At 43.5% G+C, this 21,997-nt stretch overlaps 1 protein-coding gene across 2 annotated transcripts in view; it reads left to right on the top strand.

Annotated features, from left to right (window-relative positions):
- RTN4IP1 (reticulon 4 interacting protein 1) overlaps window positions 1-21,997 on the top strand; it is a 43,172-nt gene that overhangs the window by 17,147 nt on the left and 4,028 nt on the right. Inside the window, exons 5-8 of one of the 2 annotated variants that reach the window (XM_028509254.2) lie at window positions 2,141-2,189; window positions 9,259-9,395; window positions 12,251-12,434; window positions 15,979-16,071. In XM_028509254.2, the coding sequence (XP_028365055.1) occupies window positions 2,141-2,189; window positions 9,259-9,395; window positions 12,251-12,434; window positions 15,979-16,071 (463 nt within the window). Of the gene's footprint in view, window positions 1-2,140; window positions 2,190-9,258; window positions 9,396-12,250; window positions 12,435-15,978; window positions 16,514-21,997 lie in introns of those variants that run through there. The other variant, XM_028509253.2, reaches the window with a different exon arrangement.

Here is a 21,997-nt window from a genome sequence, read left to right as displayed (position 1 = left end):
CTTAAATCCAGCATTCTCAGATGGAGAATTAAAAGTCAATTTAAAGCCCTTTGCTTTCCTTGAAAAAAACTTGAATGAATGCAGTCTTTCAAAAAGTCAGGTGATTTCCTCATTTGTGCTAATAGTAATTGTGGCCTTTCCTGTAGGATATAGTGCTGATTTGGCTGATGGTTACAGTCAAGAAACTTTGACCAGATACCTGCCACATCCATACCCAGGGTGGTATGCCCAGTGATGGGCATTATACGAGTCTGTGCCCTCAAAGCCTTGCAGAATAGCTTAGGAGACGAGAAGGAGTGAAAATGAACAATGTGACAAATCCCAAATGCAGGGGCATGGATGTCAGGTGCAGGGCTGTTGCAAGGGCATTTATTGTGCAAGAAGACTGGGACTTGAGCCTTCAGGGGAAGGGAGACCTCAGTGTGAAGGCATAAGAGCTGAGGAGTGGGCCAGCATGCGTGGGACATGGGGATGAGAAGGGCCTGAGGGTCTGTTCAGGAAATAGTGAGAGGGGTTAGAGTTGAGATGAAGATTAGATTGTGAAGAACTTAAATGAGAGTTTGACTGGTTACCCTTCTATAAGAATGGGCTACAGTAAGACAGTAAATACGGAAGAATTCATCTTTGGGTGTATATGAGGCAGTTTTAATGCTTTTTCCCTTCACTTAGGAAGTACTAAGCAATTAAGTGTGTGAACTGAAGGATTTTGGAGGAGTTGATCTTTAAAGTTTCTTCTGTTTACACTGTATAATTTTGTGAAATTAAACGTAACTCTTCTAGAAGGAAAGCTTTGCAAGGAGACTTTTAAAATTATGTTTAATGATGTTAATTTCAGAGGGAACAATTGGTTCAGAAACTTCACTAGCAATTTTTAAGATCTAAAGAGTGACAATCAGCCTTTCATGATTGGGGTAAGAGAGAAAAAAATGAAATGAAACTGCGGTTAAGACTGTAGGCAGAATACCTTTCCAAGCTCTGGTGTACTTGCTAGAGACAGGTGACAAAGTTCTCTGTACTTTATAGCAGCCAAGTCAAAAGAGTAACCCACAACTAGCAGTTATACAATCTGTAGTGACAAATAGGTGTAGCCATGCTGCTATTTGTCTCAGAAAAAAATGTTTTTCTGTATGTGCTCATAATAAAGAGAATTCTCTCAACAATCTTTCTTAGCTAAAGTATCCAGTAGCAAACGGTCACCATAATGTCCCTCAGCCTATACTGGTAGCATAACACCAAATGCAGTTCTGTACAAGCAGTGGTCTGGGGACCTGAGACTGGGCACCCTAAGGCAGGCAACTCACTGGAGCTCTGGCATAAGTCAAGAATAAAATTTAGTGAGAGCACGTTGAGCAGTGACTCTTGAGATTCTGTTTTGGGTCACACGTGCCTTTGGGAAATTGGTAATAGGCCTGGGCCCCTCTCCTGGCCAGTGCACACATGCATAATCACACCAGATTTTGTGTGTTATTTCAGTCTGTTCACGGTGTCACAGAGTTCACCCCTCATGCCTCTCACCCTCACGCCTCCATACACTTCCTGATGTGCACCCTTGGGCTAGAGTTGTGGGAGGGCTGCAGCAGTGAAACACGGTAAAAACCTGGAGTGCAGCAAGGATGTTCGAGCAGATAAAACAGAGTCATCTGGTTTAAGAGGCACCAACGTTGAGGCTGAGATTGATTTCCAATTATGAAAGTCGATGAGCTTGACGGGACAAGTATTAACAAAAGATGTTTATTGCTCTTTGGCAGGAATGTGGTCAGGAATGTGATTTTTCTTAGAGAGCAACTAAATCTACTTTAACGTGTTAAAAAGGATCCCAGAGTGCACTATTACAGAGAAAAATGTGAGGCAGGTGTTACCAAGAACCGTCTGAGCTTCTTTAAAAAATACAGTGTTGGTATTTTTGGCATTTGGTATTCTTAGTAGAGTTCATAGAATGTCTTAACTTTAAGCACTTACAGCTTATTGGTGAATTTAAAATAAAAATCATTGTGTAATAGAATCTTGGGAAGCTGAATGATTTTATTTGCTTTTGGGATTGTTTATCTTTGAGCCAGTTGCATGTTGAAAACATCTTGTTTATGTTGGCTTAAGCTATACTGGCTTAATATTTTCATTAATTGTTTCTTTTGCATTGCAGTGTTTTGATCTTGGGTGCTTCAGGTGGCGTTGGTACTTTTGCCATACAGGTAAACAGTTTCTTTCCTTTAATTTTGAAAAGTGATTTACCCATGCAGTTCCAGGGCTTCTTGTTGTAGCAGAAGTAATTACATAAATGTAAAAATAATAAGACTGGTGGTGGTGGTGGTGATGATGATAGCTTAAGACTTATTTTGAGCCGCATGTTATATGCTAACACTTTATGAACATTAGCTATTTAACCCTGCTAATTTTTTTTGAGATAACATTGGTTAATAACACACTAAGTTTCAGGTGTGCAACATTATAATTTAGTGCCTATGTGCACTGTAGTGTGCTCACCACCGAAAGTCTAGTTTCCATCCATCACCATGTATCTGGCCCTGTTGACCCATCTCACCCTCCTGCCCCTTCCCTTCTGGGCATCACTGTTCTGTTGTCCCCGTCTGTGAGTTTGCTCTGGTTTGGTTCTTTTTTGTTTGATATTGCACATGTGAGTGAAACAATACAGTTTTTGTCCTTTTTTGTCTGACTTGTTTCACTTAGCAAAATACCTTCAAGATCCATTCATGTTGTTACAAGTGGCAGTATTTTGTCATTTTTTATGGCTGAGTAGTATTGCATGGTACATATATGCAAATTCAATGTATATTTTTATTCTGTTGTTTGTTTTTGTTATTTTTGTTACTGAGTTGTGTGAGTTCTTTATATAGTTTGGATATTAACTTTATTTTTAATCCTCACCTGAAGATATGTTTATTGATTTGGGGAGCAGAGGGAGACGGGGGGAGAGAGAGAGACAGAGAAACAGTGACGGGAGAGAGAAGCATTGATTGGTTCCCTCCTGTATGCCCCCTGACCAGGAACTGACGCCACAACACAGGATGTGCCCTGACGGGAAATTGAACCCACAGCCTTTTTAGGTGTATGGGATGATGCTCCAACCAACTGAGCCACTGGCCAGGGTGGTTATTAACTTACCAGAAATAAAATTTGCAAATATTTCTCCCATTCAGTTACTCGCTTTTTTTTGTTTTATTGATAGTTTTCATTGCTGTGCAGAAGCTTTGTTATTTGATGTAGTCCCATTTGTTTATATTTGTTTTTGTTTCCCTTGTCATTAGAGTCAAATCCACAAAAATATCACTAAGATCAGTGTCCAGAAGCTTAACACCTATGTTTTCTTCTACGTATTTTATGGTTTCAGGACTTTATATTTAAGTCTTTACTCCACCTTTGAGCTAATTTTTGTGTACGGTGTAAGATAGTGGTCTAATTATATTATTTTGCATGGGGCTGTCCAGTTTTCTCAGCACCATTTATTGAAGAGGCTTTTCTTTCTCCATTGTACAAGCATATTTTTGGCTCCTTTGTCGTACATTAGTTGTCCACACATGTGTGGGTTGATTTTTGGGCTCTCAGTTCTGTTCCATTGGTCTGTGTGTTTGTTTTTCTGCTGGTACCTTACTGTTTTGTTTGTTTTTAATTACTATAGCTTTGTTGTATAGTTTGCAACTGGGGGGTCTGATACCTCCAGGTTTGTTCTTTTCCTCAGGATTGCTTTGGCTTTTAGGGGTCTGTTGTGGTTCCACACAAATGGTAGGATTTTTTGTTCTATTTCTGTGGAAAATGCCACTGGGATTTTGATAAGGGTTGCATGGAATGGTAGATTGCTTTAGAGAATATGGAGCTTTAACAATGTTAATTCTAATCCATGAGATGGACTATCTCTCTATTTATCTGTGCCATCTTCAGTTTCTTTAAAAAAATAAGGCAGTTTTTGATCTTGTTAATAGAAAGATTATTATATTAATAAATTTGTAAATTAACATAAATTTTTTTTAAAGCTGAGGGAAAGGTAAGTTTAGTAAGTTCACTGTAATTTCAGCTTCCTCTTCTAAGAAGCAAATTTTCTAATGAGAAGGAAGCGTTCATCTTTCCAGTGGTTAACATACGCGTTTCTTTGTGGACATCCTGTATAGGAAATCCACATGGGGATCTTCTATGTGAAAGGCTTTGGGGAGGAAGATCATGGGTAGTGCAGATGGGTGGGAGTTTGCATTTGGTAGAAATTGGTAAGTTGATTCTAAAATGTATATAGAGGGTCACAGCCAAATACTGTAATGTTGACAGTATTCTCCTAAAGTGATCTACAAATTCAATATAATCCTATCAAAATGGCGGCTGTTTATTTTGCATAAATGGATAAACTGATCCTGAAATGTATATGAAATTGCAAGGGACCCCAAAATTGCCAATCTTGAAAAAGGACAAAATGGAAGACACATCTTGATTTTAAAACTGGCTACAAAAGTACTCTAATCAAAACAATGTAGTACTGGCATAAGGATAGACATACAGATCAGTAGAATAGAATTGAACATCCAGAAATAAATCAATACCTGTGTGGTTAATTGATTTTTTATTGAGGTGGCAAGGCCATTAAAAGGGGGAAACAGTAGTCTTTTCAATGAATGGCACTGGGATAACCACATGCAAAAGAATGAACCCCTTTCTCACATCATATTTGAAAACTAACAAACTGGGTCAAAGATCTATTGTAAGAGCCCAAACCATAAAACTCTTAAAAGAAGACATAGGAATAAATCATCATGGATTTGGCAACAGAATCTTAAATATGATACCAAAAGCACAAGCAGTGAAAGAAAAAAATAGATAATTGAACTTCATTAGAATTAATTTTTGTACATCAAGGGACATTATCAAGAAAGTAAAAAGACAATACACAAAACAGAAGCAAATATTTGAAATTGTTTCTCTAAATAGGGTATAGTATCGAGAATATGTGCAGACCTCTTACAACTCAACAACAAAAAGACAGCCCAATTAAATAATTAGAAAGGACTGGAATAGACATTTCCTTAAAGGAATGCAAATGGCCAGTAAGCCCATGGAAAGGTGTTCAAAGTCACTGGTCATTAGGGAAGTGCAGATGAGAGCTGCAGTGAGGTATCACTTCACACATACTAGAGTGGCTTTTAAGAAAAACAGAAAATAGCCCTGGCTGGTGTAGCTCAGTGGATTGAGCACGGGCTGTGAACCGAAGTGTCGCAGATTCGATTCCCAGTCAGGGTACATGCCTGGGTTGCAGGCCATGACCCCCAGCAACCACACATTAATGTTTCTCTCTCTCTCTCTTTCTCCCTCCCTTCCCTCTCTAAAAATAAATAAATAAAATCTTTAAAAAAAAAAGAAAAACAGAAAATAAGGTTGACAAGGATGTAGAGAAATTGAAATTTGTGTATTGCTAGTGGTAATGTCAAATGGTGCAGCTGCTATGGAAAACAGTTTCGCAGTTTTTTAAAAATGTTAAACATAAAATTAACATATGACCTGGAAATTCCATTCCTAAGTATATACCTAAAAGAAATGAAAATACATATTCAAACAAAAACTTGCACACAGGTGTTCATAGCAGCATCAACATTCATAATAGCCAAAAGTGGAAGCGCCTCTAGTGTCTATCATCTGATGAATGGATGCACAAAATGTGTGTGCACCGTAGCATATTATTCAGCCATAAAAAGGGATGAAGTTCTGATGCGTGATACAACATGGATAAACCTTCAAAACATTTTGCCAAGTGAAAGAATCGAGACACAAAAGGTCACATTTTGTATGATTCTATTTATATCATATCCAGAAGAGGCAAATCTATTGAGACAGGAAGCAGATCAGTGGTTGCCAGGGGCTGGGGGAGGAGGGAATGGGGAGTGACTACTTGATAGGCATGGGTTTATTTTGGGGGTGAAGAAGATGTTCTGGAAATAGACAGTGTTGCTGGTTGCCACAGCATTGTCAGTGTGCAAAAAGCCACTGAATTATACACTTTAAAATTGTTAAAATGATGAATTTTGTATTGTGTGAATTATACCTCAAAACAGCAAAATCAAACAGTGCCCTGAGCCCCCAGGAATAGGACGGCACCTAATGGCCCTTACTGTGGTGGGCAGCTGTTCACTGGCTGGCTCCTGGGGACAGGGGCTTGATGGAGTCTCCCTTACTTAGTATGAGGTAAGAGGCCCCTTCCCCAATATGGGCTACTGCGCACACTCAGAGGCTCCGCCACATTGCTTTCCAGGAGGGAGAATTGGAGTCCTATGCTCCTCCCCATACCCTGCTTCAGACCTCTTGAGGACCCAGATAGTGCTGGAGTTTCCAGTCCATCTGCTCCCTGAATTGGGGAAGTGGGGAGCACTCCTAGGAGATGCATACTTTGACTTCTTTTTAATTCACCATTAGAAACTGCTATGGTCTGAATATTTGTGTCCCTCCAAAATTCATATGTTGAAGCTTTAATGCCCAATGTGATGGCTTTAGGAAGCAGGACCTTTGGGAGGTGATTAGGTCATGCAGGCAGAGCCTTCATGAATGAGATGAACACCCTTATATGTAAAAGGGGCCCAGCAGAGCCCCCTAGCCCCTTCACCAGGTGAGGACATAGAGCAGGTGCTGCCCGTGAAGCAGGAAGAAGACTCTCTGCAGAAAGCACCCTTGCTGATGCCTTGATCTCAGATGTTAAGCCTCCAGAATTACGAGAAATATACTTCTGTTGTTTATAAGCCACCCAGTCTGTGGAATGTTTTTATAGAAGCCTAAACAGGCGAAGACAGATACCCAGTGCCTAGTCCAGAGGTTGTTAGTAAATGTGGGTTAATGAAGAAGTAAATGGAAGAAAGAAAAAGGGGGGTAGAGTGGGAGGAAAAGAGAAATGTCAAAAACCCTGTTGGATAGAGTTTAAATTCGTACAGCCACATAGGAAAATCATTATATTCATTGCCTGAATCTGAATATAAGTTGCCTTATGACTTGTTAGTTCATTTTGTTCATTAGATATCACATATGAGTGAAATCATATGGTATTTGTCTTTCTCTGACTGGCTTATATCATTAGGCATATTGCTCTCCAGGTCCGTCCATGGTATCGCAAAGGGTAAGAGTTCCTTCTTTTTCACTGCAGAGGAGCATTCCATTGTCCAAGGTACCACAGATTTTTCATCTGCCCATCCACTGATGGATACTTGCGCTGTTTCCAAATCTTGGTGATTGTAAATAATGCTGCAGTGAACATAGGGGTGAATATATTCTTTTGAATTAGTGTTTTGGGTTTCTTTGGATAAATTCCCAGAAATGGAATTGCTGGGTCCAAAGGCAGGTACATATTTAATTTTTTGAGGTAGCTCCATACTGCTTTCCACCAACATTACACAAGGGTTCCCTTTACTCTACATCCTGGCCACACTGGCCATTTGTGGATTTATTGATGATGGCCATTCTGACAGGCATGAGATGATATCTCACTGTGGTTTTAATTTGCATTCCTCTGATGATTAGTGATGCCGAGCATCTTTTCATGTGTCTGTTGGTCATCTGCATGTCCTCTTTGGAAAAGTGTCCAGTCAAGCCCTTTGACCATTTTTTACAATGAACTAATAAACAATATAAAGACAAACTCACAGAGAGCAAGCTGACAGCTGCCGGTGGTGGGAGAGAGAAGGGATTTGGGTTGGGGGTCCTGGAGGGATTGAGCAGAAAAGAAAAAAAAGAGAAAAAGCTCATAGACATGGACTACAGTGCAGTGATTGCCAGGGGGAGGGGAGTGGGGAAAGGGGAGGAGGGAGGATAAATGGTGATGGAAGGAGACTTGACTGGGGGTGGTGAACACACAGTACAGTGTACAGAGGATGTGTTATGGAACTGTGCGCCTGACACCTGTATGATTTTGTTAACCAGTGTCACCCCAGTAAATTCAATGAAAAGGAAAAATAATTGCCCTATGGCAACCCACAATTCCACTCTTAGAGATACACGCTGTAGATATGAATATACATGCGTACTCACCAAAAGATGTTATCAGAGTTAATACATATATTATCCCTAACTGGAAACAACTCAGTGTCCACCAACAGTAAAATAGATAAGTAAATTGTGATACAGTTTACATTGGAATGTTGCACAGTCATGAAAACAAAGTACAGTCCCTCACAATGAAGTAGATGAATCTCATAAGCAGAATATTAGTGAGAGAAGTCAGATTCAAAAGAATACAACTGAATGACATTCAGGAATAGGTGAAACTGAATAATAGTGTTTAAGGATGCCTACCTAGATAGCAGGGCTTAAAAAAAGGACTTATGAAAGTCCTGTTAGTGGTTATTACAAAACACAGGTCTATTCTGTTCCCGTGAACCTTTGCATCTTGCATTAAGGAAGCTCAGGAAATCGACACTCTGGGCAGGGTGGAGGAAACAGCTGGTCTCTATGACCTGTAACTATCAGCACAAGCATTTCTTGGTGAACTTCAAGTAACTGTTCTCAAATTAGGCTGATAATGGCCCATTTTAATTCTGTGAAATTGTCATAGAAAAGAATTATGGCAATTTTGGAGCAGGATGCTTTCTGGATCCTTAATCCCGAATAATTTACTTTTTCTTAAATTTGAATCTAATTACTCCTTCTTTTTTAAAAAATATAAGATATTCTCATTTTATATTTTGGGAACTACATAGTTGGGTTTTTTTTACTTCAAAGGTAATCCATTTTTGAAAATAAATGGCTACATTTTCTTCATTTCCTTTTAAAAGCACCTTTTCATTTATTACCTATTACTGAGAGCTGATTGCTTTGGCGTAACTGTCTGACTGAAGACTATACTAACTTATTGGAGATACAAATGAAAAAATGTTGCATTTTTATGTTCTGAATATGTTTGAAATTGTTGTTTTCTAAGGACATGTGATTGGGTAGGGGGCACTTACCTTTGGCATCATTAAAAGCACTAACATTGAGGCTCCCAGCTCCTGTCTTTTCTAATGCTGGCGAGGCATCGAGCGCTTCTCTAGTGGGAGTGGTTATAACTTCGTGACAACACAACTGGCTGTCTCGTCCAGGGAAAGTGAGATCTATTTCTTGGAATTTTTAAGTGAGCCAAAGTCGAGTCATTTTTACTAATCTCTGACAGATGGCTTCCTGTAGTTCTTGTTAAGACAAAGCACGCAGAGTTCTCTAGAGATCAGGCTGATATGTGTACATGTGGTACCAGCTATTTAAAAAAATTCAGTCCATTTTCTACTTTCCCCTCCTCACCGTTTTTGACAGGTGATGAAAGCATGGGATGCTCATGTGACAGCAGTTTGCTCTCAGGATGCCAGTGAACTTGTAAAGAAGCTTGGGGCGGATGACGTAATTGATTACAAATCGGGAAATGTGGAAGAGCAGTTAAAATCTTTGAAACCGTATGTATCAGAACAGTGTCACACGGGGAAGGTGGGGGTGGGACATTGCTAATGCAAGCCTGGGGTGGTTTGGCGCTGCTCTGCTGTGGTCATGCGGGGATCTAGAGAAACACGCCATTTCATTTGAAGTTGTTTAGGTTGGTTTTAATTCCAGATGTCAGTACTGCGCAGTAACACAATGAGATAGGTGCTGACGGAGATATTTTGCTTATGTGGTCTTTTGCCAGTTTTTAAGTTAACTTCTATTGTTGGTTTGTAACAGGTCTGAAGGCAAAATTGGAAGTGTTTTCCTTTTGGTGGCGTCTGTCACCACAGGAAGAACTTAGAGCAGCACATGAAAATTTACAATTAGCAGTAAACACTCTTAGTGTTTTGGCTTAGTGAGGGCTTCACAGAAACAAAGGCAACTTGAGTATTGGTAGTGGGAGTGCTGGGAAGGTTCTGGTGCATTTCAGCACCAAGCTGTGGTTTTGCCTAATGTACCAACAGGAGCAAATTTAGGGGTTCTCTCAGGCCCCCGTCGACCTGACTATGGCTGAAAGAGAGGGTGGTGCTTACTGATCTGGTCTTCATCGGGCCAGGACAAAGCTGAAGCTGAGAGCATAATCTAGGACAGTGATTTTGACCCTTTTTCATCTCATGGCCCACATAAACTAAATACTAAAATTTTGCAGTACACCAAAAATGTATTATGTTTTTTGCTGATCTGACAAAAAATAGGTGTAATTTTGATTCATTCACAGCAGATGCCTATTGTTGTGTTGGCTGTTGTCATTTTTTCATTTGACAATCTAAGGGAAAAGAGTCAGTGCCCCTGACTCAATAGTCAGGTATTGCGTGTTTTAAAATTCTCGCAGCACACCAGTGTGCCTGCCGTGGCATACTGGCTGAAAATTGCTGATCTGGGAGTATTTGGAAAACTGTTACTGCTTTTTCAAAGGCTTTTCTCTTTTTGATTACATTTCAGAAATCAGTTGTTCTTACCCACTTTGTGTAGGAGTATATTTTCATGACTTCTAGATAGTGGTAGTTTTGGTTGATCTCATACCTTCTGCTGCCTGTAGGAATAGCAGTAAGAGGTTGAGGTCAAGGCCAACCCACGCCCCTCTGTCTACCCTAAGTTTTACCCATGTCTGGAGTAGGTCACCAGGGAACAGAGAACCTGACAACGGCTGCAGCACTCAGACTAGCCTCCCACGCCTGCGCTGCAGTTCACTCCTCCGCTCCCCTGGCGAGTGGCCTCACTCCTTCGGCGTGCTCTGTTCCAGTAGGGGGACCTCACTAGCTCACAGATGCAGGCCATTACTTTTTTTTTTTTTTTTGATGGCTTCAGTTAAAATCGATCTTTGTAACTTCTACCTAGAGTTTGGCCTCTGAATCCACCTAGAATAAATCTGTTCCTCCTAAATCACAGTTTTTTGGATTTGAATCTTAGAATCTTATAGCAGGAAAGGGCTCTGAAATTCTTAAGTCCTACTATGTCACATTACAGCTGAGAAAGTCAGCGGTAGAGGGTTTGTAGGTTTTGCGTGCTCAAGGTCATGCCATTGAACCCTTGGTGGGGTGTCCACACAGCTTGGAGAGCTGTGTCCACAGCCTGGTCTCTGGACCTCTCTTCCAGACGGTGCCTGTTCTGTTGTACCAGGTTGCCCTTAAAATCTGAGAACGGGGTAGAAAATTAAAAGCAGAAACTTTAGAAACTTAAACTCATAAAATGAATTTTTTATTTTTTCTAATGGAAAGAATAGTCTTCTAGTAAGGCCGTTCTCCTGCACGCATATCCTTCCATTGTTATTTGCCCTTCTTCCGTTTAGTCTCATGAAAGACTCAGTAGCCACAAAGGTGGTCAGAGCTGGTTTCAGGAGCTTTGATGGTTGACTTAATCCAGATGAACTTAGAAGAGAAAATAGATTTACCAAAAAGGAATTTACCTATCAATTTGTTTAATTTATAAGCATGTATTTTCTAAATAGATCGTTGCTTCTGTTTTAAAAAGCATTTTAAAAGCTTCATTGAATTTTTTCTCCTTTAGGGAGAATGTAGTGATTATAGGAGTTTTAGATTAGATTTAAGGAGTTGAATACCTGTCACTTCCTGTGGATTCTGTTATGACTGGGTTTTCTTGGCAGTTAGAGCAGAACTGAAGACTGAGAGCAGGCTACTGATTTCTCTTTATACGTTGTCTTGATGCCATGCATGAAACAAACAAACAAACAAACAAAAAACTAGAAGTTTCTCGATGAAGAGGATGCTTCTATAAGCAGTTCTGAACTGTTAGAGAGATTAAAAGAAAATAATTCTTGGGGGTGAAAACCTTATATACTTGTCAGTCCAGTATTTGTGTGCACTGAAGACTATTCTGACTTGTATTGAATGGATAGCTTTGCAGTTTCCCATAAAGCTTGAGTCAGGGCTTCTCAACCTTGGCAACCTTAGTTTCTAAAATGCTGACTTTTGGGGCTGGGTTGTTTTTGTTGTGAGATGCGGTTCTGTGCACTGTAGGGTGGATGTTTGTCGTCATCCCTGGCCTCAGGATGCTAGTGGCCTCTTCTCATTGCCTTCTACAGTCGTGACAACTAAACATGTCTCCAGACATTACCTGATATGTCCCCTGGAAAATGCAATTTTATGACCAAAAAGTCAGTCACATTTGACTTATCTTGGAGAAAAGCCAGAGCCCCCATGAGCAGGTGTGCCCCCTGCTGGATGGCCCAGCAGAGCTTAGTTGGTGAGCTGTCACTGAAAGAGACCCTGTGGCTGTGGCTGACTGGTGATGGGAGTGAAGGGGTGGGGGTGGGGTTGGAGCCCTGGGTGGAGATCAGCAAGGATATTTTGATTTGATTCTTTCTCTCCAGGTTTGATTTTATCCTTGATAATGTTGGTGGAGCCACTGAAACATGGGCCCTGAATTTACTCAAGAAATGGTCCGGAGCCACATATGTGACTTTAGTGACTCCTTTTCTCCTGAACATGGACCGACTGGGCATCGCAGACGGCATGCTGCAGACAGGCGTCACCGTGGGCTCTAAGACATTAAAGGTAGGGACTAGAGTCTTGGTTGGTGAGAGCAAGCAGGTGCCTCACACTTCTGGAAATTGGTTTCCTTCTCGCCAGTGTCTTTCAGGTTGGGGGCCACAAGCATGCACTACCAACCAGCATGGGCTCTGGAGTCACTCAGGGGTTCAAATTCTGGCCTCATTTGGTAGTTGTGTAATCCCTTGCAGGTCAAAGTCACTAAACCCCAATGTCTTTCCCTGTAAAATGGGGCTGATAGGATATCCACCTCACTTCACGTTGTAAGGATTAAATGAAGGAAATCCATGTGAAGAACTTGGCACAATGTGTAGTACATAACAAACCCCTATTAAACATTAGCCTTTCTCATTGTCGTCTGATACATCTGCTTTTTTCTTGCCTGTACCCAATGGCCTTCTCTCTTCACCAGTGGTAACACGTGTAGTCTCATACAGGAAGGTGAAAACTTTAAGACAATGCGCAGCTGAGTGTTTCTGTGTTGTTAGGATTGGAATATGCCAGTGCTTCCCAGACCGGGGCCTTCAGACCTGTAGAAGTCTGTGGGCAATTTTTGAATTTCAGAAACTTGAAGGAAATTGTATCCTTACTTGAGTGAGACTACAGAGACTAGTAGTACCCTTATGCTTTTTCTGGGATTGTGTTGACCTGTCCTTACACTGCTTATCCCACGTGCATCGGAAACTCTAGCTATCGATGGTGTTCTGGGAGTTCCTGAGACTCCTTAGTCAGCCTGACTATGAACAGGGCCACCTTTACCAGAACCGTGAGGCGCTCCGACACCCCAGCCGAGCACACCCAGTGTGTGGTGGACCCTGGAGACTGGCGTAGATTGGGGCTGGCCTTCATTACAGGACTGATGAAGCAGGCAGAGGCTCATAATTTTATGGTGTACACTGTTGGTAATTATAGATCATTGGCTTAAAATCTGAATTAGTGATAAAATGGAGTAAGTGACACAAAAAATGAAAGTAAACTCTATTCAATTAACTAGACAAAATGCTTTAGACCCGGGGAAAAGGCAGTAGAAAACCCTTTACAGTGAGAAGTTGTGGGTCAGTGTGTCGAGCCTGCCACCACTGACCCATAGTTGTGAGACAACTAGCTTGATAATTATCTTTTTTTTATTCTAGGAATTAATTGGGGAACTTTTGGGGAGTTAAATTTAGGACTTTGGTCTCTCAAATTCTGTGTACGAACTAAGCACTTAGCGGTAGTGAAGAAGAGTTAGGATAGAGGAGGGCACTACTGTTCTCAGGGCCACGCGGGGCAGCAGAGGCGACCACACAGCGCTGTGCTCCGGGCTGCCTTATTTTCAGGATCCACACGGCAGCCAGGAACAGGGCCCACAGGGTGTTCTGTGGCAGAAAAAGGAACCTTAAACTGTCCTTTGTCTCTTCTTTCCCTTTTCACAAAATTCAGGCTTTCCAAGAGCTTTAAAATATAAGTTTAAGTGTTCTGTAAGATTTTCCAGTTTGTACTCCAGTGAGACCACTTAGAGGGGAACCGTCGGAGCTCTCCTCGGAGAGTGTAACAGGCACAGCTCTCTTCATTCGCCCTCCCCCCACCTGAAAGATGATCGTGGTAATCTCATGTGAAAACCTTTTAAGTAGTTTCTGATGTCTTTCTGAGAATGTGCACAGTTAAAACCTTATTGTAGTGCTCCAGGCTCTCATGCCTGCTCCGGCTCTCTCTCTCCTGTAATGGCCTGAAAAAAATACACAGATCCCTTAGAGAAAAATATAAAAATTCTGTTATTGCAGACCAAAAGTTTCACTTTACAGAGCAACTGCTGTAAAGAAATATAGATGTGGTGGTTGTGATTATTATTGTTCCGTCTTTAAAAACCTAAACGATTACGAGAATGTCCTAATTGCAGTTTATAAGGCGAAATTTTAGCAGGAAGTACATGAGCAGGTCTGTGATTGTAATTAACTGGGCCTCCTCTAAGCTTGGGATAGTCTCAGTGCTTCAGACTGTATTGTTGGTTGGTTGGTTTTTTTTTTTGCTTTTCTTTTTTTAGTTACCCAGGCCAGTGTTTTCCAACCTCTTTCATGCTCTGACACACATAGAAAACGGTAGTATTATTGAGGGTGCTCTGGGTCAAGAGGAAACTACCTGCCAACCAGGCTTTGCCTTGCCTTTGCCTTGCCTTACCCCGGGGGCTGATGGGAGTCCAGGTCTCAACATGCCTGTTCTAGAGTAAGCTTGGTTCTGTTTGCACCTGTGGCCTTGGGATAATTACTGATGGTGACCCCTTTAATTTTCACAATTGTTCCAGGTCAGACAATAAACTACAGGGCCACTCAGCCGAACCAGTAAGTGATTCTTGGCACGCCATTGCAAAGCTCTGCCTAGACAATAGCTTGGTTTAGTCTTTTATTCTAGTCTTAAACTCTGATTTGATATTGTCCCAACCCATCCTCAGTAAGCGTTACAGTTAGCTCCAGATAAATATTTATGCATACTTTTCACGTGTCAGGTGCTTTACATACCTTCTCATGCAATCCTTCTAGCAACCCTGTGCGCTAGCTGTGGTACCACCATCCTGCAGGCCAGGAAACAGGCTGAAAGAAGCAGCGTGACCTAAATAACACGGCTCTAGAGTACCTGAGCTCGAGCAACGAGCAACGGGGGAGTTCCCTTGCACCTGCTGGCTTCGAGCCATCACAGTAGCTTATGTCATGCTGAGGGCGGAGAGGGGGAGCTCAGGGAGCAGAAGGCTGTGCTGTCCCGGCAGTTGCGGGCAGGTGCAGGGAGGAAGGCAGCATGGTCCTGGCTGCCTCTGGAAAGCTCGCACCTGACGAAATGTGTTTGGTCAGGTCGTTAAGGTGTTGTGGAGAAACTAGTAATAATAAATAATAAGAATTCAAAGTAGGTATGGCAGTGGAGTGGTCATGAACCACCTTGTTCTAAGATTTTTGCTTACTTTCCCCTGGGGACATTTTGTCCCCTAATAAGTTAGGTGGCTTCGGATTTGCTGTAATGATAGGGAAAGACCCAGCCCTGATACATAAACAATTCTATACTTTGTTTTGCCTTTAAAACTCACTACTATCAGAGCCAGAAAAAAATTGTGATTGGATTTGTCTAATGTCATATTTTGGTGCCTTATTGCCCCCCGAAGAATTCTTGAATTAGGTAAAAAGCTGTTTTCTGGTGCCTCTGGGCTTTCTTCAAACTTTTGTAGAGAAGGCCTGGGGGCCTCAGCCCTGACCCCTCCCAGGGAAGTTGAGAGGGTATGGATATCCAGACTGTCATTTTAAGGAGAGCGTCCGGTGCCTGCTTGCTTGTCAGTCACAAACTGGTGAAGAAGCCTGAGTTCACGTGGGTGTTTCTCGGTTCACTCACTCACTAAACATTTGTGCAGCACCCACTCCCCATCAGCCACTGTGCTGCAGTGCTGGGCCCGCAACGCATCGTAGCAGCAGCGGTGGGGAATCAGTTTGTCTGTCCTAGTCACCCAGAAACTACTTCTGTCTGAATTGGCATTTAGTCAGGTGATTTCCTTTCCTATATGTGACATGCCTTTTTTTCTTTTTCTTTGTAGCATTTCTGGCAAGGAGTCCATTATCGCTGGGCCTTTTTCATGGCCAGTGGTGCATACCTAGATGACATTGCACAACTGGTGGACAAGGGAAAGGTAAGTGCAGCCTGTTGTATTGCTAGAGGGTTCCTTGTCATGTCGGTGACCTGCCCAGCAAGCCTGGTCAGTGGGGATTCTGCAGAGGTAGGCTCAGGCATCATACATGCTGCCTCACATGGCCAAATTTAAGTGCTTCACTTTTGTTTCTGTCTTCGTGGGAATCATAGGCATAGACTGCTGCGTCTGAAAAGAGCTTACACCGTCCAGTGTAACCCTGTTCGTTTGTAGATGACGAGGCAGGCCCAGAGAGGTTATGTGATTTTTCCCATGGACAGTTTGCTGGTGGTCAGCAGAGCTGGGATCTACAGCTGGGTTGCTTATATTTTGGTGACAGTCCTGGAAAGAAGGCCCCTTGAAGGCAGCCTGCACAGAGGTGGGGGCATGCTTGTGAGTTTACAATAAGACTGTCCCCGGAGCTTCTTCAGTCCGCAGACGACACTGCTCTGGAGGTGAGCAGATTTCCAAGTGGGCAAGGAGACCAAACACTGTGGAATCTAAACTCCACCAGAACTGGACTAGAAGTCAGGGCCCGGGTCCTCTGGTCCCTTATAAAATCAAGGGTGTAATAAAATCAAGGGCCAATAAGTGGTCTGCCGGAGAGGGTCAAAGGGCAGGACATGAGTGAGGATGGGTGGAGACTTTGCCGGGACACCTGGTTGGTTTTCTGACTCCTCCTGTCTGGCCTGCAGTGGGCGTTGTGGGGGAGGATGGCAGCTTATAGTCCGGTCATATAGTGTCTTGTGTGGGAAGGCCTGTCAGGGCTGTTGAGGGTTTAAAGGCTCCTTGGCTACTCCCCATTTATTTGGGTTCTTACTTGTTCTTAATGGCCCCTCTATTCCATCTCTGGAGGATAACCCAGAAGGAGAGCTCATATTTTTGTGCTGATCTTTATGACTTTATTGAGAAATTATATGGAATTACAGGGTGGAGAACCCTGTCCACCCAGAGGGTTGCATTAGGGTGTAGATAAATCCTGCTCATTTCACAGAAAGAAAACAGGCTCAAAGAGATAACGGGACACGCTCTGTGCAGGCTGGGACCAGAGCTGCACTCCTGACTCCCGGTCCTGGGCTACTGCTGCTTCTCCAGCCACATTCTTAGTGCTTAAGACACATCTTGGACTTCACCTTACATTGTCTTTTCCTCATCATGTTACAATGAGCAGGGACAGGAATGGAGCAGGGCCAGCATTACCACCGCCTGATCCATGCTAAGTCACTTGCAAAGAATGTTTTGAGATGGGCTTGCTTCCGCTGGCACCTGCCCTTGCTGGCCCATTTCATCTTTCCATTTCAGTTTTGGAATGGAACATTTTTTAGGAACTACTGCTTTTTGTGCATTTAGTTGTTGTTGTTTTTTTAATTTTATTATAGCCAAGCAACTAACTATATGATAGTAAAGACCTACTACCCTTTTCCAGATTTGTTGGTTCCAAATTTGCATGCCTTTCCTCAGACTTCTGAGTCCTGATGTGTACTGGGTAGGCAGGACTCGGCCTTATGACTCTGTAGGTGCCTCTTTGTAGGATTCTTCCCACATCCCCACATGGGATGCTTACTTTATTTCTAGGAGGAATGGAACAAACTGTTGTCACATCACTTGGCCCACAGATCTACACAGTGCTCATGTGGTTGGAGCCCCATTATTAGGGAGGTCCCTGTTCTGCGGAAGCCCCCACACAATCCTGCTTGTCCTGATACCGGCCGCAGGCTGCTGATGTGCTTACCACTGCTGTTTTGTATTCAAAATACTGTCTCTTTCTCTCTACCTGGAAACTGTTATTTAGAAAACAGAGAAGAGAGGCAACTTGTGTATATGTACCTATTGAAATTGGCCAATAACTGAGAGGATGGCTAAAAAAGGACACGGTAGAAATAAAGATGCCCTTGAAGTATGCTGGAACGAAGGGGAATGAAGAAATGTTCTTTCAGCCTTCTCCTGACAAGGGCTGTTTGCGCTTGGGAGTAACTTCTGACAGGGAAGGGCTGTGGGACTGTGGAAGTTGACATGTGACGTCGGATGTCACGATGAGGTCATCTTCCTGTGGTGCATCCTGCTGCTTTGTGGGTGCAACAGGTCATTGCCTGCCTGCACCTGGAAACTGGAAAGGATCAAGTGACAGGTCTACTTACAGGTCGTGTGGTTCCTAAAGACTGTGAACGTGGACAAGGCATTGCATTATTCCGTGCTTCGGCTGAGTGATGATAACTCTCATTAGCAGGTATCTGATACAGGAGCTATAGTTGTTTTTTGAAACTGGAAGCCATGAACCAAAAGAGCCTACTCTTTTAAATTACTTTAAGTTTTTAAATAGATACACATTTACAAAGTTCAACATTTAAAAGGTAGGAAAATAATTTCAAGAAATCTTCCTCTGATTGCTGTCCCCCAGTCACCGAGGCTCTCCCTGTCAGGCACAGCCAGTGCTACCGGTTTCCTGGGTGCTCCCGAGGTGTCCTGTGAGTGCGAGTGCGCAGGCTGGGACAGAGTGGTCGGTCGTGAGCGCACTGAGTGTGACGGGCTGCTGCCGAAATCGTGCCTTGTGCCTGCAGTTTATTGCCATGTTTTGCTAACACCATAAACATTTCCTGTTTTTATACTATTTAGCAATTGTTGGGAGTGGGAGGGCCATAGCAAATAGTATATTTGGGCCAAACATATGACATTGGCTAGTACAGTCAGAGATTAAAAATGGGAAAAGCTAGCACATATCTAGTTTACTGTCCTCACCTCCCTCTACTCCCCATCCTGCCACCGTGTCACATTGGGAGATCGAGATCCTAAGGGATTAAATCCTATGTTCAAGGTCACAGAGCTAGGCAGGGACCAGGTCTCATGACCTCAGGGATAGTTCCTTCTACTACCCTTTGCCGCCTTTAAGATTGGGACAATAACAGTTAAAAAGTAAATCTCTCATTGAATCTTCATTGTTTTTTTTTTTTTTTAAATGCTTGCTTAGTTATCCAGACACTAGCTAGGTGGAGTTTGAATTCTGTCTACAAAATCTTCCTGCATTTCTCAGGATCTTCCAGAACTGAGAGAAGGTGGTGAGGCAGAGTCTTTACACTAGTCAACCACTGATGAAAATGACTATGCTTTGAGGGAAAATACACATATTTACCTTTGTATGCATGTATTAGTTTCCTATTGCTGCTGTTACAAATTACTGTAAGTGTTGTGGCTTAAAACAATACACTTGCTGTCTGACAGCTGTGGAGGTCAGAAGTCCAAACTGGGTCCGCAGGACTGCATTCCCTGGAGGCAGGCTGGGGTGGGGGTGCGTTTCCTTCTCCAGCTTCTAGACAGAGGCTGCCTTGTTTCCTTGGCTCATGGCCTTATATCACTCGGACCTCTGCTTCCGTGATCACAGTTCCCTCTATCTGACTAATCCTCCTGCCCCCCCCCCCCGCTCCGTATAACGACCCCCATGATTACGTTGTGGCCACCAGCTATGATCTGCAGAGACCCTTTTGCAAAATAAGTTATCATATTCCCAGATTGTGGGGATTAGGCTGTGGGCATCTCTGGGGCTGCTACTCTGGCTACCACAAGCATGAAATACCTCAAAAGATACGAAAGAAGTTTGAAATATTGGTTACCTTTGAGGAGGGGAAGTAGATGGCTGGGGATTGAGTGTGGGAGGGAGATTTGACTCTGTTCCCTTTCATCCTTCTGAGTATGTTTCTTTGCACACATTCCTCGTGTCATTCTTAAAGACCTTTGATATGATGTATTTCATGTCCACAGGTCTGCTGGACACTCCAGGTGACCAGCCAAGCTTCCTGGTTGAGCAGTGACATAGATATCTCTTTATTTTAGCCAACATCCGAATTGTTTCTCTGTACTAATTTGAATTTAATTCAAAACATGTACTGAGGGCCACTAGCACTCTGTTTTGCCCCAGAGGTTGTGGAGAGCTGTGGCGACGAGGCTGAGCTGCCCCACGAGTGGCACTGCACACGAGCACGCTCTACGGCAAGGCGGTAGCGTTCTCGCCCTGTGCCATGTGGCTGTGGGAACTTGAAGTGCGGCTGGTGCAACTGAGGGACTGAATTTTCCTTTCATTTATCAATACTCTTGATTAATGTAAAATCAAATTAATTAGTAGTGGCTAGATGTTACCATATTAGACAGCATAGCTTTAAAGAAAAATACTAAGTTCTGAGTCATGTGATTTCCCAGACCCCTGTTGGGACAGCCAGGCCCTAGTTTAAGCAGTGAATTACTTTCTTAAACTGTAGACTCCTTATTTGCAGCTGGATTTTCTTGTCCGTAGAAAGAAAGTCGTGATTAGGGATCGAATCCTCGGCCCACTTAAGAGGGTTATCTTGCCAGATAGGGCTGGTACCTCATGGATCTCAAGGCTTGGTGCCACAGACGTTTTTCTGATGCTACTGAAATTGTTTCTGTGGGGAGATGTAGGTGGAGTTTCTTTTCCTAGCTTCTGGCTGGAAGGAGTGCCTTTTTTCAGGGGAACCCAGGGACAAGTCCTGGATACTTTCCAAAATGGACACATGTACTCCCTTGGACAGTATCTCCACCCCCACCCCCGTATCTCACCACCTATCTTCCAGGTCTGTTTTCTGTCCAGGGCAGGGAGTTCCAGAAATAACAAATCCAAACAAAATTTGCCCCTTTTTTTTGTCTTATTTAGAGCTTCTTAGTTTGTCCCCTTTATCCCGACCCTGGAAATAGTGAACCTATTTCAGAGGTCAGTGCCCTCCTATTCAAGAAGCAGTGCTGGAACTCTGGTCCTGTTGCCCCTGCCCTGGGTCCCCGGTGTCGGTCCACAGGCCTGTGGACTTGGACACATGCCAGGAGCCCTCAGGTCACCCTTGGTGTCTGTCATTCGTCTGACTCTCCTCACACACCCCGCCCTCGGAGATCTGTGGTTTCCAAGCCTGGTGGAGGTAGATATGGAGGCTGGAGGGCCTGGGAGGAGGTGGACAGACCGGGACTGAGCTTCCCTGCCCACATGCACTGGCCATGCAGTTGGGAGTCCTAGACCCTAACTGGCTCCTCTGCTGGTGGCTCTGACCTTGCACTTAGCACTTAACCACTTGCAGTTTGTTTTCCCAATCTATCTAATAGGCTCACTTAGTATTTAGATGCTTTTTACATTGTACTATTCTGTAATCCTCTCTTAGAAAATGGGAATTGAGGGGAAGCCTCTCTGCCTTCTGCCCGCCTGTCTGGATGATGTCCTTGCCCCACCAGCTTGGCCGTGCTCTGTGTGAAAGGATTTTTCTTTCCTCTGCCCTCAAGGAGGGCAGAGCGAGTTTTGCCTGGGAGGCAAAGAGGCTTGCCCAGAGGCATCCGCGCTCCCAGGCCACACGCAAGAGGCTGAGGTTCCCACTGTCCCTGTCTTCTTAGAAGGGATGTCAGGCAACAAGTGCCAAACCTGGGGCTTGGCTTTCCACAGCCTCTGTTCTGGAAGATAAGGCGCAGTCAGGAGGCCCCAAATTTGGGCCCAAGGCTGGAATGAGCACCGCTGCCACCAGTGTCTGTCTCCTGGTCAGCCTTGAGCCCCGTGAGCAGCGGGAGGTGTGGTGTGGAGCCCACCCACTTTATAACAGGGCTCCCTGCACAGGGTCAGTGTCCTCACATAGATGTCCCCGCCTCACTGGGAGTCACCTTTCTTTCCCCTCTCTGGGTTTTTCCCGATCCTTTGTCCGTAACAAACAAGCGTTGTGGGTCTGACGCGAGGCTGCGCGCAGACACTGCCTCATTATCCAGTTAATCTCCGTTTGCTGTCACAGGTTCAGCCAACGTTGGCATTTGCCTGCCTGGTAATAGAAAGCCCTTTTTTCATTGTCCCTTATGGGAAGAGCTGAATGACTCATTATGCCACAGTCAGCCTTCTGGGGTTCTTCGCCACAATAGGCCTGGCCGGCCAGATTAAAGGGCACAGTCACTGCGGGCT

Source organism: Phyllostomus discolor, chromosome 4 (genome assembly GCF_004126475.2).
Source record: "Phyllostomus discolor isolate MPI-MPIP mPhyDis1 chromosome 4, mPhyDis1.pri.v3, whole genome shotgun sequence".
Classification (NCBI taxonomy): domain Eukaryota; kingdom Metazoa; phylum Chordata; class Mammalia; order Chiroptera; family Phyllostomidae; genus Phyllostomus; species Phyllostomus discolor.
This window is presented reverse-complemented; position numbering and strand designations above follow the sequence as displayed.